Here is a 21,880-nt window from a genome sequence, read left to right on the forward strand (position 1 = left end):
TAAAGTCAGCACCCTGATTGTGTTTCCAAAAGTTATAGAAACATCGGAGTGTCGCCCTCTTATACTTTTCCAGATTCTTGGAGTTGTCAAGCTCCGACTGCTGCACCTTGCCCTCGAGAGTGGCAATAGTCTCGTCCTTAGACTTGACTACCCCCTCCAGATGCTTGATCTCGCGGAGATGAGTTTTATTGTACGACCGGTACTCTTCCCTCAGCTTAACTGCTGCATCTTTAGCAGCTTCAGCCGCGAACAGTTTGGTCACCGCTGCATCCCGCTCTCGGACCACCGTCCCCAACTCCTTAGCATGTTTGGCTTCAGCAGCCGAAAGCTCCTCAGCCGCCTTCACCTGATGTTTCTCGAGAACTTTAGCCTCAATCTTCTCAAAGTAGGCCTGGGCTCGGGTACGAGCAGTAATGGCAGAAAGTAAGGCCTGTAAACGAAAGAAAAAGAAGTCAAGACTCATCGCGAGAACTGAAAAAACAAAGACTCGAGAAACAAAGAAATACTTACGCTGGAGATCTCGTTCAGAGTCCTATTCAGGATCTGATCGACTGGTAGCTCTACAGCTTGGATCATGGCAGCCCCAACACGCTCACCTCTGCCAATCCGTTCAATTCGATCCTTAGCGGATCGAATGGTATGGCTCACGAGCCTGGCCTCATGAGCCTCTTCGCGAGAAAGATGCTCCCTAGCAGGCGCAGGTGGAGGATTGGACCGAGCAGGGGTGTTTTGCTGTTCAGAAGGAGCTGGAGGAGGGGTAGGAGTTCGCCCAGTTGGCGCAGGACTTTGCCCGGTTGGAGTGCCCTGAGGAAGGTCTTCTGGTCGACTCTTCTTGGCTGAAGGGCCTCGACTGGTTTCACCAGTTCGTTTCTTTGACCTCCGTTGAAGTTGAGGGACTTCCTCTTCCTCTTCGGCCTGGTACATGTCAAAGATATTGGGAGTCGACATATCTGCATGAAAATAAACACAAGAGGTTAATAAGGGAAGAAAAAGGTGGAAAAAAGTAATGCAACAGAAAGAAGATAATAAAGTGAATACCCGAGCTACAACTACTGGTCGCTATACTATTGACTCTATTAATCATATACTCATTTTCTGGCATGAAGAAATTTGGCCCTAGATTTGGAGCATATGTAAAGTTGACATCCCCGTCAAACATGTGACAGGGGATTGGCAGACCATTTAAAAGCGAAATAACGTTACCATTGTCATCAGAAGACTCTTCCAAGTCAACAACTGGTTCTTTGGCCTTTTCTTTCCCCTTGCCTTGGGGAGCAGAAGGCCTTTCTGCATAAGGGCTGCCCGTGGGTTCCCTGATCGTAACTCCTATTGGCCTCCTCCTTGGAGAGGGCACAGGAAGTTGCTGCTCGGGAACCCCCCCGGCAGTGGGTTCGTCCGTTTCGGATCCTCTATTGTCATGGCGAGGAGCCAGAAGGCCAGACGACCTCAAATTCTTTTCTTGTGTCAAGGTCTTGACACATTTGGTAGCGGCAGACATCTTGGCCAGAGTGTCAGACCTCGACACCATATCTGGTGTTGGGGTCGGGCGCAACCAGGGGCCTGAAAAGCAAGTCGAGTTTGAGAAATGACGAAAGGAAATACTCTATGATAAAGTATCGACCAAGGCAAAGACAAAATTGTACCTCCTCTCGCGAAAGCCAAGTTGTTGTTGGATATATCCGGAGTAAAGAAGTACTCCTTGTTGTAATGTCCCACGTTTGATATGTGGGTGGTGCCACTCAAAAACGTCCGGCCAGTTTCCTGATGGCAGAAGTGAAAAAAGCCCGTCCCGTTGTGTTGAGGATTGGACTTAAGGTCAAAGAGGTAATTAACCTCATGAGGTGAAGGTTCTGGCCATTTGTTAAGTTTGTACAGGACATAGAGTGCAGCCAACATCCTATATCCATTAGGGGTTATTTGAAAGGGAGCGACGCCGAAATAATTGGCCACCCCCACAAAGAAAGGATGAAGAGGGAGATAAGCCCCCGCTTCAATGTGATACCGGGACCAGGCGCTGTTTGCCCCTCCTGGACGGTTAGCCCTCTGCTCCGCAGTAGGACGTGTAATGGTTACCCCCGTTAGGGGGTATTTTCTGAAGCAGTTCGCGACCATCCGAGGGGTCATCGAACTGGCTGGAGGAGTGTACCACTCGACATCAGGCGGATTGCGATGACGAGGACGAGCCCTAGTTTGGATATTGGGGTCAGGAGTAAGATTCTCTCGACCACTGGTCGAGGGAGCCCCCGCCGGCGAATCAGGCTGGGCAGAAGGAGAAGGGTTACTTTCAGATTTGGGCCTTTTCTTGCCAGAGGATTTTGAACGGGCCATAGAAGGAGAAGGGTGCGGTCTGGAAGAGGCTCGTGAGAAGGGTATCTGGTGGATGCGATCGGCTAGTTGTTCTTCTCCCTCGAGCAGTTGGGCAAGGAGGTCGTCGTCGATGGGTCTCTCACCTCCCCACAAATCTGGCATTAAAATCTGCAAACAGAAGAATGGGGAGGCGAGGTCAGAGGGATCTAGGAGATTCTTAAAGTAACGCTGGTCGAAGTATAAAAGCTAAGCCTTTATATAACAGCATTCTAACTAAGTCTCTCTGCACAAACAGTTTAAAAAACGGACCAAAAGGGTGAAAGTGAAAAGTTTTCCTGAAAAGCTTTTTCGACTCCCCTCACAACGGGAAGAAATTATTTCCAACTGGATTAAAAAATCGAAATGCTACTTCGATCCTACGTCCTAAAAAGTGCTAATCCTGGGTTTTAAACCTACTCATAAGCCTACGTTGCGTACAAAGACATCTTATCTACAGGCGTTCAAAAAACCAGAAACCAATAGATTCAAACAGTACACCATTTAAAAGCATGCACCACGAAAGGCTAGAAGCATGGAGTTTCAAAGTAGCTTACCAAGGAAAGTGGTCGTGAAGATGGAAGTGAGAGTTTCGGAAGTCAATGAGCCCACCATCTGATCCTACAGCACAAAGGAAGGTTCGCCGAAGAGAGTAAAGCTCTGGTTTTTAGGGTTTTTCGACAAAGAGATGACGTGCGTAAAAAGGAAAGAAATGGCTCAAGTAACCTTATATAAGTTTGTCTTTGGTATTCAAAAGGCGTGATCATTAGTTTTCCATTTTCGAAGTATGGGGAAGCGTAATGGCCGTCAAAATTGTTTCTGGGAAACTGAAAAGCCTTGATTAGACAGGAGTGGTTTGCTTTTTTCAAGAACGCACGAAGGGCTCTGACACGTCAGGAGGGGTTACCGAAGGGTCGTTCGTTCAAAGTTTATTTACTGTTCGTGGTAAATAAACTTTGGGGGGAAAATGTTATCCAATAAATTAGCATTTGTGACGTGGCAAATAATCTCTTGACACGTGGCTGACACCTGGAGCGTCTGCTAGAGTATCGACCAGGAGACACGCCAGAAGCAGGACAGACCTGTTTTTACCACGACCAGACTGGTCGGTGGTTCCGCTGGCAAAGCAACATTTATGGAAAGATCTTATGTATCCCGAATTTATTTCATGCAATCTTCTGAATATCCCATAATTCAGGGGATAATATCTGTAACAATATTGGGCAACCCTCCATGAGCCTATAAAAAGCAGGAGATGGCTCATGGGAAGGGACCTTTTTTGGAGCCCGGAAATCATAGAAATATAGAAATTATCTGTGAAAACTAGTATTGTTTATGAGGAGTGTTGAAACTCATTGAGCCCAAGCTCTCTGATCACACTTTTGTTCCCATATCAATATCATTCTAAGTGGACGTAGGTCGTTACCAGATTCTGGGGCCGAACCACTATAAATTACTGTGTTTTCTTTACTTTTGTCATTACGTTATTATCTATACATATTCGTCTATATCATTCATATTTTGACTCCGTGTCAGTTGGCTAAATCGAGGGTCAACATCTTGCAAGCCTTAACCCCACTAGGTACTGAATGGACCTTCAATGGCACTCATCGAGTGGGGTTTCCTTTCAATTTATTGACTAGGGAGAAAGAAGTGTGGTTGTATTTTATTTGTTCAAATCTGACACCCACCGAAGCCTTTACTATTGTCACACCTAGTAAAGTTGTATTGCTGTATGCTGTTTTACACAAGAAATCTATAGATGTTGGCAGTATTATTGCTGCTAATTTAAATGAGTGTTGTGTCACTGGTTATGTGGGGCTTTATTTTCCTAGCCTCATCACTAGTTTGTGTTTGCAAGCAAGGGTCCCCATTAATGACTTAGAGGAGAAATTTCCCCCTCTAGTTTATGATTTGGTTAAGATTAACAAGGTCAAAACTTTTTCAACTGATCCTAGTGCAGGTACTTCAAGTCAGTCTGCTCGTCCACCACCAAGACCTCAGAATGTCAACCAAAGGTTGGACACTTTGGTGTCACAGTTCCAGCAGCACCACTTGTGGAGTGTCAGTGTGGCGCAAAACCAATATGCCTACAACCAAGCTAGTGCAGGTACTTGACTCATTTTGGCATTGACACAAGTGGATTTCCACCATTTCCACAACCACCTAATTTTGCGTATCCTCCACCTGAGGGGGATGACGAGGCCGGTCTTTCATCCTGAGTCGAGTCAGGTAAGTTTCCTTTCCTTAGCTTTTATTTAAACATTGGGGACAATGTTTTTGATAAGTTTGGGGAAGGGGGATTTTCTTATTTGTGTTAAGTTAGTTGAGTCAAGTAACTGTTTCGTTTGGTGTTTTGTGTTTTGTTAAATTGTTAATTGTGTTGTGTGCTAGGGTGTCTAGAGAGTCTGTCGAATCAAGATAACAATGATTAGCCAATGAGAATACGTGAATGACTTGTAATATAATTTGAGAAAAATATGCTTGATTGTAAAAACAATCTGTGTGCTTGGTTTGACCACTTCTTTGGATTACTTTAATTCATTGTAACACTGAATATTTGATCATGATTGGTAAATTCTTGCATTTAAATAAATTTACACTTGCTAAATTTTGAATGTGGAAAGAATGTATGAACAAATTATAGAACTTGCTTGCTTACTATTTGATGTGAAATCATAGACAATGCTTGTGTTAGGAAAATGATTTAGGCGATTTTTTTGGAACGTTTGAGCCTTTCAAGCCATCATTGATTAATTTATCCTTAGTTACCCTTTTTCGAGCTTAAAAGTATAACTTTTTATTGTTAACCACTTATGTTGAGCCTAATTGAACACTTCATTATAAATTTTGCATTCCCTTGATCTATACCATGAGCATATAAACATATAAATGGGGATTGAATTGTAATGGGTGTTATTGTTTGATTTGGTTGTGACAATAGAAAAATAAAAGATTGAGAGAAAAATTTTGAAAAAAAAATAAAAAATTCCGAAGAAAAAAAAAATACAATTAGTGTGAATTCTTCTCGATCTTGGAAAATAAAGGGAAATTCAAGTGTTTGGATTACAATGTAGATATCAAGTTTGGGTTGTTTGGATTATGTGCTTATGGTATATATGAGCCTAAATGACTATTTTATCTACCATTACCTAAGCCTCTCAATACAAGCTTTAAAATACCTTTTGATTCTTGAACATGCATTGATTTACATTAGTGGAGAATAATAAGTTAGCAAGCATATGGAAATTTTGGATTTGATGGATTGATGGTGAGAGTTCAGCATGTGTAAATTATTTTAAATATGATTTATTTACTGTTCATGATTGAGTAGACAAAAATGATCAATGGGTTAAAGTAAGTTGAAGAAGTGGTTGGATTGATTACTTGTCAGTTATTTTTCGAAAATTATATATGCTTGTCATTCATTAATTTTGAGGCTTTAAAAAAAAGTTGTGGTTATCTTGATTCATTTGTTTAGTATTTGTGTCTGTTTGTTTAGTTTTTCTTAAGTTTTGTTTTCTTTGCTCGAGAGTGAGCAACGGTTAAGTTTGAAGAAGTTTGATGAATGAGTTTTAGACTCATTTATCTATGGGTTTTTTTAGGAAAAATATTAGGTGTTTGTTTTGTTTTGTTCTATTTTACGTTTGTTTTGTATGTTTTTCAGGTGTCGAAGGACTTAGGTGACTTAGGTGTGGAAATATGGTGGAAACATAGACAAAATGACAAAAAGTGGTGGAAAATGTGTTTCGGAGTACTTCCTGCGACCGCAGGAAGTGTGTCTTGCGGCCGCAACTTCAGAGAGTTTTGTATTTCTAGAGCATTCCTGCGACCCCAGGAATGGCATCCTGCGACCGCAGGATATGTCTGAAAAAGAGAAAAACGCAAAATTTTAATTAAGGGCGTTTTAGTCCTTTCATGTTTAACAAAACACTAATTAGGTTTAAATGACGATAAATGAGAGGGAATGAGGCACTTTTTGATATCTGGACTGAGAGAGGAGGCTAAGGAGGCTTTGGATTGATCATCTAGAGTTCTTTTCTTTCTTTTTAATTTTAGTTTATGTTAATTTCATGTTTATGGATTTCTTAATGATAAACATGAACTAAATTTCTGTTTAGGATTTCTAATTGACTCTCTTGAAACTCTATTATGATTTAATGCATTTATCTATTTCTTCTCCATCTGAAATCTATTCAGTTTGTGTTTATTGTTTATGTAATTGATTGATCACCTTTTACATATGATTTATGAATTTGAATCAAAATCTGAAAAGTGAGATTTGAATATGCTAAAATTGACTAGACATAGATTTCAATTTAGAATGAGAGTATCAAGTTGGTTTATGTGATTTATGGCCGTATTCATTGCTTCCTATTGTTTGAATTGACCAGAGAAATATAGGGAATTCACATTAGGTCGAGTTTTCTATTTCTTCATTCGAATAGTTAACACTTTTGCATGCCTATCATTTCAGTGAGAAGAATTTCAGTAATAATTAAATTCAAGAATAATAGAGTGGATAGTAGAGAAGATTAGGATTCCTAATTATTTTACAGTGAATTTAATCTTGTGTTTTTGTTATTATTTGATTTCTGCAGTTGTTATTTATTTCTATTTTCTTGTTTTAAAAATTCACAAATCTAGGTTTCATTTGTCAAATAAAAACTAAAAATTAATTATTTGGTAATTGATAATTCAGTCTCCGTGGGAACGATATCGGTCTTACCGGAATAAACTACAAAAGCGATTACGTATACTTGCGTAGCTTAATTTTCGCAAAATCGTGCCATTCGGGTTGACAAATGCACCGTCCACCTTTCAAGCGACTATGAATTAACTTTTTCGTCCTTATTTACGGTTGTTTGTCATTGTGTTCTTTGATGACATTCTTGTCTACAGTCGAACAGTCCACGACCATGTCACTCATTTACGTCTCGTGTTGCGGTGCCTGGCCAACAACCAGTTCTTGGCTAAGGGAAGTAAATGCCATTTCTTTAAGTCCTCTATTGAGTATTTGGGACATCTTGTATCTCATGATGGTGTTTCGGTCGACTCTTCTAAGGTCGCTGCCATGGTGGATTGGCCACAACCTCGCACTATTAAGCAATTGCGGGGGTTCTTGGGTCTCACGGGATACTACTGTCTTTTTGTGGCACACTATGCGACCATTACTGCCCCTTTGACGGAATTACTCAAGCGTGACAGATTTTGTTGGAAAGCTGCCACAGAAGAAGCATTTGGACACCTTAAACATGCCATGACCGAGACCCCTGTGCTGCATTTATCGAATTTTAACAAGGAATTTGTGGTAGAAACAGACGCTTCTAATGTGGGCATTAGGGGAGTGTTGATGCAGGAATGGCATCCTTTGGCCTATTTCAGCAAGAAATTAGGTCCTCAATTGGCGGGATCATCCACATACGTCTGCGAACTACATGCCGTCGTTGAGGCAGTCACGAAATGGCGGCAATATTTACTTGGACGCCATTTTATTACTAGATCCGACCACAAAAGCCTCAAGGAGTTTCTCACGCAGGTAGTGTAAACTCCGGAACAACAATTCTGCCTTCGCAAGTTGCTGGGATTTAATTTCACCATTGAATACAAGGCGGGTCGCAATAATTCTGCAGCAGATGCCTTCTCCCGCTGTTATGAGGATAACGCGGTTATCAGCTGCCATTTCCACAAGCAATTTTGATTTCCTGCCACGATTGCAGCTCGAAAATGGTTCTTGTGCTGATCTCATTAAACTCCACCAGCAAGACCAGGATGGGAATTCCGTTGTTCAGTGTTACAAGGTTCGCAATGGGGTTTTGTACTATAAGAATCGCCTGGTCATCAGCTCCTAATCCTCATTAAAACCAGCCTTGCTCCATGAGTTCCACGCCACTCCCATTGGCGGACACGCAGGGGTCGAAAGGACCTATTTACGCCTTAGTGCAAACTTTTACTGGGTCAACATGCGCCAAGAAGTACAGCAGTTCGTCGCTGCCTGCTTAGTTTGCCAGACAGTCAAGCACTCGACTCAGATACCGTCGGGCTTACTCCAACCGCTGACAATTCCGGAATGAGTGTGGGAAGACTTGGCCATAGATTTCATAGTCCATTTACTGAACTCCCATGGTCTTACTAATATTCTAGTGGTAATCGATCGCTTTACCAAGTACGCACATTTTGGAGCCTTGCCTACTCATTATACAACCACCAAAGTAGCTGACTTGTTTTCCCACATGGTCATTCGATTACATGGTATGCCTCGCTCTATTGTGTCGGACAGCGATCCCATTTTCACCAGCAAGTTTTGGCGGAAACTGTTTGAACTTATGGGCACCGCATTGAAAATGAGTTCAACATATCATCCACAAATCGATGGTCAGACGGAAGTCGCCAATCGCTATGTAGAACAGTACTTGCGCGCCTTCACTGCATACCACCCCAAGCAATAGAGCCGTTTTCTCAACTGGGTCGAATATCATTACAACACTAGTCATCACTCGGCCATTGGCATGACTCCCTTCCAAGTAGTCTATGGCCGATTACCACCTTCGATTCCAGCATATACATGCGGCACGACCTCCATACAGGCTGTTGAAGAAGACCTTCTGACAAGAGATGACATTTTGCGACACTTGAAAACCCACTTGTTGCAGGCCCAACATAGGATGAAGCAGCAATCAAATAAAAGGCGTAGGGATGTTCAATTTAACATTGGGGATCTGGTTTTGGTCAAACTGCAACCATACCGCCAACAAACAATGGCTACTCGCCTCATTCACAAGTTAGCTCGCCGATTTTTTGGCCTGTTTGCCATTGTGGGTAAGGCATGTCCTGTTGCTTATACCTTGGCTCTTCCGCCGACTAGTCGAATCCATACTACCTTCCACGTTTCCTTGTTGAAGCCGTTTGTGGGTACCCCACCGCAGCTAAGCTATCCGCTGCCAGAATTGAGCCACGCAAATAGACCATTACTCCTTCCCGTTGCCATCCTAGCGGGATGTTGTGTGCAGCGTGGGCAGACTCGACTCACACAAGTATTAGTGCAATGGTCCCATAGGAGTCCGGAAGATTCGACATGGGAAGACTTACTTTCTTTCAGCAAGCTTTATGGTATCCTCGACCTTGAGGACAAGGTCGTTTTTTAGGATGGGGGTATTGTTAGCCAAGCCCAAATACCATTGGACAGCCAAGTGATCCAAGAAGAAGCTGGGAAATGGGTTGAGATGACAACCCAGGAAGACATGGCCCAAGATGAAGTCTCTACCTCACACTCAGCTGAAGGGAGTCGGGTAGCAAAAGAAGTAACCAGGGAGGCTAAAGAAGATAAATAGGAACACAAGTCAGAGTGTGGATTCCGTAAGCGCGTGGAGCCAAAATGGATGAGGGACTATGTAGTCGCGGGAAGACGTTGAGAGAAGGGGAAGAACCAACTGATTTCTATTACTGCTTATTGGTTATTGTTCTTTCATTTTGCATTTTCGGTGCTTTGGGGTTATTTTCTTTTACTGGACATATATATACTCCTACTGGTTTGTATTGAAATTTTTATGCAATTAGTGGAATTTGATTGTATTTTGGGAGTTTGGCACTGACTCAAAGAGTGCATTTGATTACATTACGTAACAATTTTCCAAGAAAATGGAGAAGAGTTAAAGTTATTTTACAAATAGTCAAAAGGGAAAGAAAAAAAAAGATTAAGTTTACTTGCCACTCCAATAATCAACATACCCTGCTTAATTTGACTCGTGAGCTACACTGATTAAACGCAGGTCCCAACTTAAAGATGCAATACTTGAAGGAGGAATACCCTTTAACAGGGCTCATGGAATGCATGTTTTTGAGTATTCGGGCTTGGACCAAAAATTTAATCAGGTTTTCAACAGAGCAATGTACAACAGTAGCAGATGTTGGGGGTGGTTTAGGAGCGACCCTCAACCAGATCACTTATAAATACCCTCATATTAAGTGTGTTAATTTTGATTTGCCTCATGTTCTAGATAATGCTCCCTCTTATCCAGGTTTATGTGGTTTTTGGTTTATGAAAGTCACGTCAAATAATTGGAAACATTAAAAGTGTAATTATGATATAGCAGACTAAAAGATAAGAAGCTTGTTGCCGTTGCGGGGGTTGAACATGTTGGTGGAGATATGTTTGAAAGTTTTCCAATTAATTTGTAGGCATTGTTTCTTGACCAACTAATGTACATTAATGTTTATATTTTAGCGGATACTTCATGATTGGACTAATGAGCACTGCTTGAAACTATTGAAGAATTGTTACAAAGCTATTCCAGACAATGGAAAGGTTATAGTTATGGATGCCATTCTTCCAACTGTATCGGAGCCTACTTCTTCTGATATAAACAACTTCAATAAGGATGTGCTTATGATGATTCACACTCCAGGAGGTGAAGAGCGTAGCCAAAAACAATTCTTAGCCTTAGCAACTGCTGCAGGATTCAGCGGCATAGATTTGAGTTTGAAAACCAGGAAAAACAACAGAGAAAGTGCAAAAATGAAAAGAGGCAGAATTTGTGTAAAGCTCGGCTCAAGAACAGTGAGGCTGGCGTGACCTTTTTATATATGCTTTACAGTATATTCTAGAACATCGTACAATTACAGCAAAAGGAATCATTTGTACAAAAAGAAAGAATCCTAACAACCCTCTGACATCACAAGAATTTGTTACAATTGGGACCACTGCATAACCGAAAATATGACAGCAGAGCATGACCAAAATATACAGAATACAATTAACCATACAGAATACAATTAACTACTAATCAGAGATTAAGTCATGTTCTAACACTCCCCCTCAAACTAAGAGGGGTTTCTACCACTCCAAGTTTGTCACTCAGAAAGTGAAATCTGTGATGCGTTAGGCTCTTAGTCAGAAGGTCAGCAATTTGATCCTGGGACGGTACATATCTGACTTCTAGCTTCTTCTTCAGAACTTTGTCTCTTACAAAATGGACGTCCAATTCGATGTGCTTTGTGCGTGCATGATAGACAGGGTTGGATGCTAATGCACTGGCTCCAATATTATCACACCAACTAATAGGAGTTCTCTGTATAGGAAAATTAAACTCACTTAATAATGCCTGTATCCACGAGATTTCTGCAGCCACATGAGCCAAGGCTCTATACTCCGATTCTGTGCTGGAACGCGACACCACTGCTTGCTTTTTCGAAGACCAAGAAATAAGGGTATCTCCAAGATAAACACAGTACCCAGCAACACTCTTTCTATCATCAGGACAACAGCCCCAATCTGCATCTGAATAACCTGTAATGTTGAGCTGATCTGAATACTTGATATGAAGTCCATGGTTGATTGTTCCCTTCAAGTATCTGAGTACTCTCTTCGCAGCTGTCCAGTGGGCTGTTGTAGGTGTTTGCAAGTATTGACTCAACTTGTTTACAGCAAAAGATAGGTCTGGCCGAGTATGAGTTAAATATTGTAGCCCGCCAATTATGCTCCGATAGGCTGTGGGTTCCTTCAGTAACTCACCATCTGTTTTCGACAGTACTTTGCCTACTGTCATGGGCGTGGTACACGGCTTAAGATGTAGCATCTCAGTTCTAGTAAGTAACTCCTTCACGTACTTTGCTTGACTGAGATATAATCCCGTTTCATCTCGGTGGACTTCTATACCGAGAAAGTAGTGAAGTGGCCCCAAATCCTTCAAAGCGAACATGGTGTCAAGATGAGAAATGAAGTCTTGCAGTTTCTTGGCATCATTTCCTGTCACAATTATATCGTCCACGTAAATTAGAACCATAATAATAAGAGTGGGTGTTTTATGGAAAAACAGTGAGGAATCCGCTCTAGAATTCTGAAACTTCCAGCTTGTAAGAGTGGCTTTTAACTGATCATACCAGGCTCGAGGTGCTTGCCTCAGTCCATACAGTGACTTGTTGAGTTTACACACAAAATCTGGTTTTGATTTGTCAACAAAACCTTCGGGTTGACTCATGAAAACATCCTCTTCAAGCTTCCCATTGAGGAAAGCATTATTGATATCTAGCTGTCGTATCTCCCAACCTTTTGATACAGCTATGGTGAGAATAATTCTGATTGTTGATGGTTTAATTACGGGACTAAACGTTTCACCAAAATCGATACCGGGTCTTTGAGTGAACCCTTTTGCAACCAGCCGTGCTTTTAGTCGTTCCACTGTGCCATCTGGATTTCGTTTCACCTTATGTACCCATTTATTCCCAACAATGTTCATGCCGTGCCTTCTTGGTACTAGATCCCATGTTCCATTTTTCTTTAAAGCTGCAATCTCATCATTCATGGCCTTGTTCCAACCTGGATGTAGTAGAGCTTCTTCCAATGTACTTGGTTCTTCACTGTTATCATGCCAGGCCGCTTGTCCCAAATAGATCTTAGGCTTGAAAATACCCGATTTTGCTCGTGTAACCATCGAGTGAGTGGGAGCTAAGTTGGTATTTCTCTGTTGTGGACTTTCAGTCTCCTCTTCTCTGTGGTCACTACCCGATTCTGCAGCATAGTCTAAAGAAACATGTGGTAGAGTATTCAAGGAATGTTGAGATAGATTGAGATCAGTACCATCTACCTGTTGTGACCTCGAAGAGCTTCCTTCAGGAGACAGTGCTGTTGAGTCCACACCAGCTGAGTTATCACGAAAAGTGTTTGAGGGAATAGGAGCTGTAAATTTACGTTGAGGGTAATGAAAAGGAAGATATGAAGCTGTCCAAAAGGGCACACTAACAGACACTCGTTGTTCTTCTTTATGAGTGTTTAAGAAACCTGATTTGAATGGGAAATCACCTTCATTGAAGATAACATTTCTTGAGATATACAGTCTTCCTGTTGTACTGAGACACTTATAACCTTTATGAGAATCACTATAACCCAGATTTGTACATTTAACCGAATGAAATTGGAACTTGTGTGATTGGTAGGGCCTAATACAAGGATAACAAGCAGCTCCGAAGACTCTAAGGAATTTGTAGTCAGGTTTCTTTGAGTAGAGAATTTCGTATGGGGACTTATTTTGAAGGACAATCGTGGGTAATCTGTTAATGAGGTAAACAGCATTTTGAAATGCATCCCACCAATATTTTAGTGGCATATAGGCTTGAGCAAGCAAGGTTAATCCCATTTCGACAATGTGTCGATGTTTCCGTTCGGCTCTACCATTTTGGGACGAGTCATGTGGACAAGAATGCTGAAAAACTATTCCATTTTCAATGACACAGTTTTGAAAAGCTTGGAATTCTCCCCCCCAATCAGTTCTAAGGGCTTTAATTTTTCGGTCAAATTGTGTCTCTACAAGAGTCTTAAATTGGTGAAAAGCTGAAATGGCATCAGCTTTGATTTTTAGTGGATATATCCATGTGTATCGGCTATGGTCGTCTACAAAATGTATGTAAAACCTGTAATTAGTGTTTGACAATGTTGGTGCAGGACCCCACACATTTGTGTGTATAAGATCAAGTGGATTCAAGGCACGGCTAGTACTCAAGGAATGTGGCAAGGCATGAGCCTTTCCAAATTGACATGCTTCACAAAAAGATGTTTTCTCATTGATTAATGGTTTTACAATGACATGAGTTAAGACTAGTTGCAAGACTCGATTGGATGGGTGGCCTAGTCTCCTATGCCACTTATCCTTGATTGACAAAGACTGAAGCTCAACAACACGTTGGCTCTCTTTTGTTCTTGACACTAAACCAGAAAACGGACCAGAAAAATGACAAACTGCAGTAGACAGCTGAGGGAGTTTGCAATGTTGAGACTCGGCTTTGTGACTTCCCAGCTGGTATAGACCTTCCTTAACCGTCCCTTGAAGAAGAACTCTCCTTGTTTCCAAGTCCTTCACAACACAACAGGTAGGAAAAAATTCAACTGAGACATGATTGTCTTGGGTTAATCTAGAAATACTGATCAGGTTTTTAGCAATAGCAGGAGTATGCAAAACATCATTAAGTACCAATTTATCATCATTTTCATATCTCAAAATACCTCTACCCACATGTTGAATCGAGATCTTGTTTCCATTACCAACAATCAATTTTTCCTTACCCTGATATTCCTGCTTCTGAGTCATGTTTCCAGCATCAGATGTCACATGATTTGTAGCCCCGCTGTCCGCGTACCAAGCAGCATCATCAACCATTTCTGGTGTAGCTACGAAAGCAGAAGGTCCCTGTGCAGATTTGGAAAAATTGTTGCTATGATTGTTGCTCGGCCCATTACTTGGTGGTGAGGTACCCATATACTGCTCATCATACCGATTATAGCAGTACGCCGCGGAATGGCCGTATCTACCACAGACTTGGCATGTGGGTTTTGCATTGTTTCCACTCCGACCCCCTCGTCCTCGACCACGACTGCCATTTCCACCTCTGTAATTTCCACGACTGCCAGGGGAATTTTGACCAGGACCACGACCTCCGTGAAACCCCGATGCGCGGATGGCAGCAAGATTAGCCGAGGGAGACGGACGAGGTTCACCAGGAGCAGACTTGTTGGTGCCGGAGATAGCACTGAGCCGCTCAAATTTGCTGTCAAAACTAAGCAGGATATTCTGTAATTCCTGCCAGGAGGTGGAGCCACGAGCTTCAACCTGAAGAACAATGGGTAAGTATTCTATATCTAACCCAGAAAGAACATTAGAGACAAGCAATTTTTCAGGATACGGATCGCCAGCAAGGGTGAGCACATCGGCCCATTGGCGTTTTTGTCTCAAATACTCAGCCATATTCATACTTCCTTTCCGAGTGGTCTGGATCTTGGTACGGTACTCATCCATTTTTTCCTTGGAGTGAGACCCAAACAGAGTTTCAAGGGCACGCCAGAGAGCTGCGGAGGACTCACACCCCATAACCTCCGTAGCAATACCTTCCGTCATCGAACTGTAGAGCCAGCCAAGGAGTAGCTGGTCTTGCACAATCCAGACCTCAAATGCTGGATTCACCATGGGCGTTTGGTTCCCGTCAACTCCATCTGCAGGGAGGAACTCATCTGGGCGAACTCGAGCTCCAGTCAAATACCCATCAAGACGATGGCCACGGACAATAACTGAGACAACACTCTTCCACAGAGAGAAATTATTACGGTCAAGTTTAAGAGCAAAGGGTTGTGTTAAGGTACTCCCTACCTGGGGAGTGAAGGTAACTGGAGACTGAGTGAGCTGACTGGCACCAATCGGTGGAGTGCCACTGTCAGCAGAGGCTTGAGTACTGTGGTCTGCCATGGAGGACACGCGTCCGAAATGCTCTGATACCAAGTTTGAAAACCAGGAAAAACAACAGAGAAAGTGCAAAAATGAAAAGAGGCAGAATTTGTGTAAAGCTCAGCTCAAGAACAGTGAGGCTGGCGTGACCTTTTTATATATGCTTTACAGTATATTCTAGAACATCGTACAATTACAGCAAAAGGAATGATTTGTACAAAAAGAAAGAATCCTAACAACCCTCTGACATCACAAGAATTTGTTATAATTGGGACCACTGCATAACCGAAAATATGACAGCAAAGCATGACCAAAATATACAGAATACAATTAACCATACAGAATACAATTAACTACTAATCAGAGATTAAGTCATGTTCTAACAATTTGAATGCTTTGTGTGCAACTTTTGGATTATGGAGTTCTTTAAGTAGAATAGTATTTTAGTTTCTTACAAACTAAACTATGATAATGTATTCACTGTTGTTGCCTATGTTTAAATTTTATATACTTGCAGTAGTAGATGTACGACCATACTGACTAAACTCCAGAGAGTAAAATAAAATCTTTCTTGTTGTACTTCATTTTCAAATTATTTATATATTACTAAATTTAGACTATTTTGCCGTCCAAGTATATGCAACATCTTATATCATCTTTATATCATCCGATCATCCGACTTGGACACCCGTACGAGGAGACGGAAAGTGTGCCGTAGGCCCGGCCCTAGCACAGGCGGTTAGGTCTATGCTAGGCGGTCCTAGCACACGCGATAGTTTCAAATTTTGGAATTTTTTTTTTTTTTATATACAAATGCTCTAAAATTTTGAAAAATGTCACTTTATATATAATATTTTTTATAAAATAACATATTTTGTATAGAGTCTCCCACAACTCAAGACTGGCTGTGACTGTGCTGCAATCCAATCCAAGCTTATTAATATACATTTGTGACTGTGCTGCAATCCAATCCAAGCTTATTAATATACATTAAAACCTCTTTATAGTAATAATGTTGGGACCGATATATTTTATTATTATTATGAAGAAGTTATAATTTAGAGAATTATATCTATAAAATATTATAAATATACATATTTAAATTTAAATTAAATAATAGTTGATAAAATATGTCAAATTTAATATATAAATATTGATAAATGGAAATGACATAAATGTATAGCTACAATGTACATATTTATATAATCTTGGATATATACAAAATTATTTTAGAAGTCTAAATTGATAATTAATTTTATCATGAATTTTTAGTATGTATATAATATAGCATATATATAAATGAATTTTTAGTATACACCTATATTTAACGTTTTGACAAAACACAAGGTCCAAAAGTCAATTTTTTAAGAATATTTATTTTAATAATTTATTTTACAATTTTAAAAATAAATGGTTCAAATAAGTAATCGACCAAAATTCATATGATTCAAATAGTTTATCTATGTACACCTATTTTTAATATTTTGACAAAACACAAGGTCCAAAAATTAATTTTTTAAAATAAATGGTTTAAACAAGTAATCGAATACATGTGGTTCAAAAAATATATCTATAAGTATGTATACTTAATTTTAACAATTTGATCAAATACGAGGTCCAAAAAGTTAATTTTTTAAAATAAAATAAATTTTTAATCATTTATTTTACCATTTTAAAAATAAAGGGTCCAAATAAGTAATCCACCAAAATACATGTGGTTCAAATAATATATCTATATATATACCTACTTTTAACATTTTAAACAAAAATACGAACTCTAAAAATTAATTTTTTAAAATAAATGGTCTAAACATGTTGTTCAAATAATCTATATATATATATATATATATACACACATATGTTTAATGTTTTGACAAAACACCTATACTTAATTTTTTTAAGTATTCTTTAATTTATTTTTGTTATTGTTTTTTATTTTTAAGTTTTGAAATATTATACCAATATTTTAAAAATAAAAAAAATATATACAACACAAAAATTAAGAACAAAAATAAAATACAATAATATTATAAATTTAAATATTACAAAATTTAAAACATAGAATATTGAAATCAACAACTTCTATCAACATAAACTAGAAAAATTATTTAATTATCTAGGATATCATTATTAGAAAATTTAATATCATTAAAATAATGACTAATACTATTAGAAGTATTTTGAGATGTTTGGCCAAGTTGATATTTTCTTTGCAAAATCTTGATTTATTCATTTTGAAAATACTCACATAGAATCGAATCACTTATCAAATTTAAATATTTACCTAAAATTTTATTTTTTTATCGATATGATGAAGCCATATTAAATGTAATGTTTAATTTTTATTAAAAAAAGTAATGTTTAATTTTTATAACACACAATTTTAGTTAAATACAAATTAATAATTTTTTTTGTTTTTTTGTAACTTGATATAAACTTATTATTACTTAATTATGTTTATTAATATTATTTATATAACATCATTATTTATTTATTAGTTAAATTAATTATTGATGATTGAAAAGAATAAAAAGAAAACTATTATTTTTTGAAGTAAAATTTGAAATAGTGGATTATAGATAAAATAGTAATTTGATGTGAAATGGTGATAAAATGAAATTGAGCTTCAATTGAAAATGGCTTGAGTTTGTTCATTCTTTTAGTTATTATTGAAACAAGGTTTTTTTTTAGTTTCTTCTTGCAATTGTTAAATTGTTGATGTTTTGATTTTAATTTTGGATTTTTATGTTTTTTATGATTTATTTTATTTTATTTTTATAATAATTATATGTAGGTTTTATTTTAATTTGTTTAATGTATTTTTTTAAATTTATTTTAATATTTAAAATACTAAAATTTATGTTAGTTTTATTTATACAAAAATGTAAAAGCAGTTATTTTAATCCATTCTACAAAACAGAAAGTATGAAATGTGATATAACAAAAAGAGAGAGTTAAAAACAATGTACAACTATATGCTGTCTTCTACACTGCCAAGCTTTAGTTATTATAAACTTATAATAGAGTAATGCCCGCGTTATGTAAAGCTGCAAAAATATGTCATTATCTTAGTTTATTTTCTTTTAAAATATGTGTAAAACATTTATTGTGTCACATTTTTTAATATTTATTAAAAAATTAGTCAATAATATCAAGCTCATAGTAGGTGGAATTCTTTTTTTTAATCGATGATGATTCAGCAGTGGTTATAAACCACCATATTCTTCCAAATGGTCACCACATTCTAAAGTTTTCCAAACATACACTTCTCTTGCGAAAATTTGTGATGGCTTCAGAATTGGAAGGCACCCAAAAGGTCCTTGATCTTAAAAGAAAACAACAAGAGGAAAGCTTCTGTTATGCCGCGCAGCTGGTGAACACAAATGTCATAACCAAGTCCTTGCAAACCACAATCGAGCTCGGAATTTTTGATATCATAGCAAAAGCCGGGGAAGGAGCTAAGCTCTCCGCGAGTGAGATAGTGGCGCAGTTGCCAACCAACAACCCCGATGCGCCCATGATGCTGGACCGCATCCTCAGGATGCTGGCCAGCCACTCTGTGCTCACATGCTCTGTGGTGGCCGATGATCAAAGGGTTTACAGTCTTAATAATGTCTCCAAATGCTTTGTCACTAATGAAGATGGTGTTTCATTAGGCCCCTTGATGTTAATGTTAGAAGATAAGGTCTTCTCGGATAGCTGGTATGTTCATTTGGCTTTTCTTATGTTATTTTAGCCTCATATCTAAATATATATAGCTGCTAACCCTGCTATATTGATTGAGTAATTGCAGGTCCCAACTTAAAGGTGCAATACTTGAAGGAGGGATTCCCTTTAACAGAGTCCATGGAATGCACGCCTTCGAGTATCCAGCTCTGGACTCAAGGTTTAATCAGGTTTTCAATAACGCAATGCACAACCAAACCACTATGATTATGAAGCAGATCCTTGAGTTTTATAAAGGCTTTGAAAACCTTGGGCAACTGGTAGATGTTGGGGGTGGTTTAGGAGTGACCCTTAAAGAGATCACCTCCAAATATCCACATATCAAGGGTATTAACTTTGATTTGCCTCATGTTGTAGAACATGCCCCCTCTTATCCAGGTAATTAATGCTAGATTACAGTTTTTTATACAAATACCTATCTTTGCCACTTAGTATTTGGTTTCAAGACTGCTTTATTAATAATGTTGCAGGGGTTGAACATGTGGGTGGAGATATGTTTGAAAGTGTTCCAAGTGGGGATGCCATTTTTATGAAGGTACGTACTTTCTCAGTCCTGAGATTTTCCCACTTGCGACTATTATTATATCTTAATCGTCATTAATATTATGAATCAAATAATGTCGATTAATGTTTTTTTTTTTTAATTTTGTAAGTGGATACTTCATGACTGGAGTGATGAACATTGCCTGAAACTATTGAAGAATTGTCACAAAGCCATGCCGGAGAATGGAAAGGTTATAGTGGTGGAGGGCATTCTCCCAATTGTGCCAGAAAATAGCTATGGTGATAACATATTGTCCAAAGCGGATGTGCTTATGATGACTCAAAACCCAGGAGGAAAAGAGCGAAGCCAACAAGAGTTCCAAGCTTTGGCAACTGGTGCAGGATTCAGTGGCATCAGATTTGAATGTTGTGTTATCGGCTTTTGGATCATGGAGTTCTACAAGTAGATGCATATGGCTTCTTTCAAATCATAAACAAAAATTTGAGTCCATACTTCTTTTGTATGTAGTTCAATTTGAAATGATGAACACACCATATTTTACATGCTATGATTAAAGATTAATAAAGAATTTACTCACAATAACATGTACAAGGGAGTTCAGCTATACTAAATCAATTTGAAAGCGTTGTTATATATTGTGTTTAATCATGTATTTTGTGATATATAAACAATTTTGTCATGAGATTACCTCATGCATTTTCTTTTCAGCTATTCGCATTATATCAATATAATTATTAAAGTTTCAAATTGACAACTCGTTAAATCCCTTTTTTTCTTCTTCTTCTTCATAAATATTTAATTAATGTTTTTAGATCGAAAACTCATTTGTTCTAAACACATCTTTTTGAGTAGTTAAGTTGCTTTGGAAAATGTAGAGGGACTTAAGATGAATGTAATATTAAATTCATGTGTATAATATAATGCACTTTACTTTTAAAATACATATGAGGCCCACACAAATTATTAACTTTACCCTCTTAAAATTTAAACTAAACATAAAAAAAAATTTAGATTCGCATTCTTACATTTACTTTACCTCATACCAAACACACTTAGCAGTAATAGAAGTGCACATGGTCACAAGTTCTTTTACAATATACTTTATAGAAAGAAATCATTACAAATTATGTTGCATTTACAAAAAAATAACTATATAGCGTTTTCATATGTTTAAGATTTAAAAAAAAAAAAAAAAAAACCTCCCACTTTTATCATTACTATAACGATGATTAATATATATAAAAGTCAGATGGAAAAACGGAATCTTTGTTCTTCTATATTGTTTGTTTGTTAGTAAGAATGGAGAGCAGTTGGGGCTGTACTTTCGAATTTAATAAACTTGGAAAATGTGCAATTTTTTTAAGTCCTCGTTGCTCTATATTTTGCTTTTACTAAGCTAATACAAGTTGTTAAATCCTAAACTATATATATAATAAAATATAAATTAATAATTATATACGGTCTATTTTTGGGTCTACTAAATCAATGTAGTCAAAGAAGTACATCTTTATTTTTTTGGACTGTTTTTCAACAACCAGAGCCGGTTCAAAGTAACATTGTTTACGTTCCTTTTGATTGGGAAAGGTCAAATAGTTTTTACCAGTTCTGAAGCTAATACGTAAACCAACCTCTTGCATGGCACAGTCCAAGCAAGCTGCTTTTATTGCTCTCTCAATGCCCGGACTAACCTAGAAATTTTCAATCAGTGGAGCTTAAAACTTGAAGAGAAAATAAATTTAAGTATTTTTTTAAAGAAAATAAATAGCAATTTTAAAAAAAAATTCTAATGAAAAATTTATAATTTTAAGTAAATTGAGGTTATTATATAGAGACTAGAGTTTATATTTAATAGAGTAAAATTAAGCTTTGAACAACAACAAAAATGAAAGATTTTTATATATTTATATGAGAAAAGCTAGTCCATTTTCATTACCTAGATAAGTTATAATTCAAAAAATTTATATAATGATGTGTAATGTAGTTATAATTGTTCTTTTACTAGTTTTCGAAAATTTTTGAATAATTTCATTTACCAAAATTAGGATTCAAATATTATATTACACGTGTGTGAAATAAGTTGTTTGAATTCTATTTTTAG

General features: G+C 38.0%; 1 protein-coding gene and 1 pseudogene across 1 annotated transcript; both read left to right on the plus strand.

Annotated features, from left to right (window-relative positions):
* The window catches only part of LOC133793819 (cathecol O-methyltransferase 1-like), a 35,338-nt pseudogene extending 19,353 nt beyond the window's left edge, over nucleotides 1-15,985 (plus strand).
* Nucleotides 15,986-18,780: 2,795 nt separating this feature from the next.
* Nucleotides 18,781-20,489, plus strand: LOC133797404 (cathecol O-methyltransferase 1-like). Its single transcript, XM_062235292.1, has 4 exons — nucleotides 18,781-19,253; nucleotides 19,345-19,655; nucleotides 19,748-19,812; nucleotides 19,931-20,489. The coding sequence occupies exons 1-4, from the start codon at nucleotides 18,838-18,840 to the stop codon at nucleotides 20,225-20,227; spliced, it is 1,089 nt and encodes a 362-aa protein (XP_062091276.1). The 5' UTR covers nucleotides 18,781-18,837; the 3' UTR covers nucleotides 20,228-20,489.
* The last annotated feature ends 1,391 nt before the right edge of the window (nucleotides 20,490-21,880 follow it).

The sequence above is a fragment of the Humulus lupulus genome, chromosome 8 (genome assembly GCF_963169125.1).
Source record: "Humulus lupulus chromosome 8, drHumLupu1.1, whole genome shotgun sequence".
NCBI classification, from domain to species: domain Eukaryota; kingdom Viridiplantae; phylum Streptophyta; class Magnoliopsida; order Rosales; family Cannabaceae; genus Humulus; species Humulus lupulus.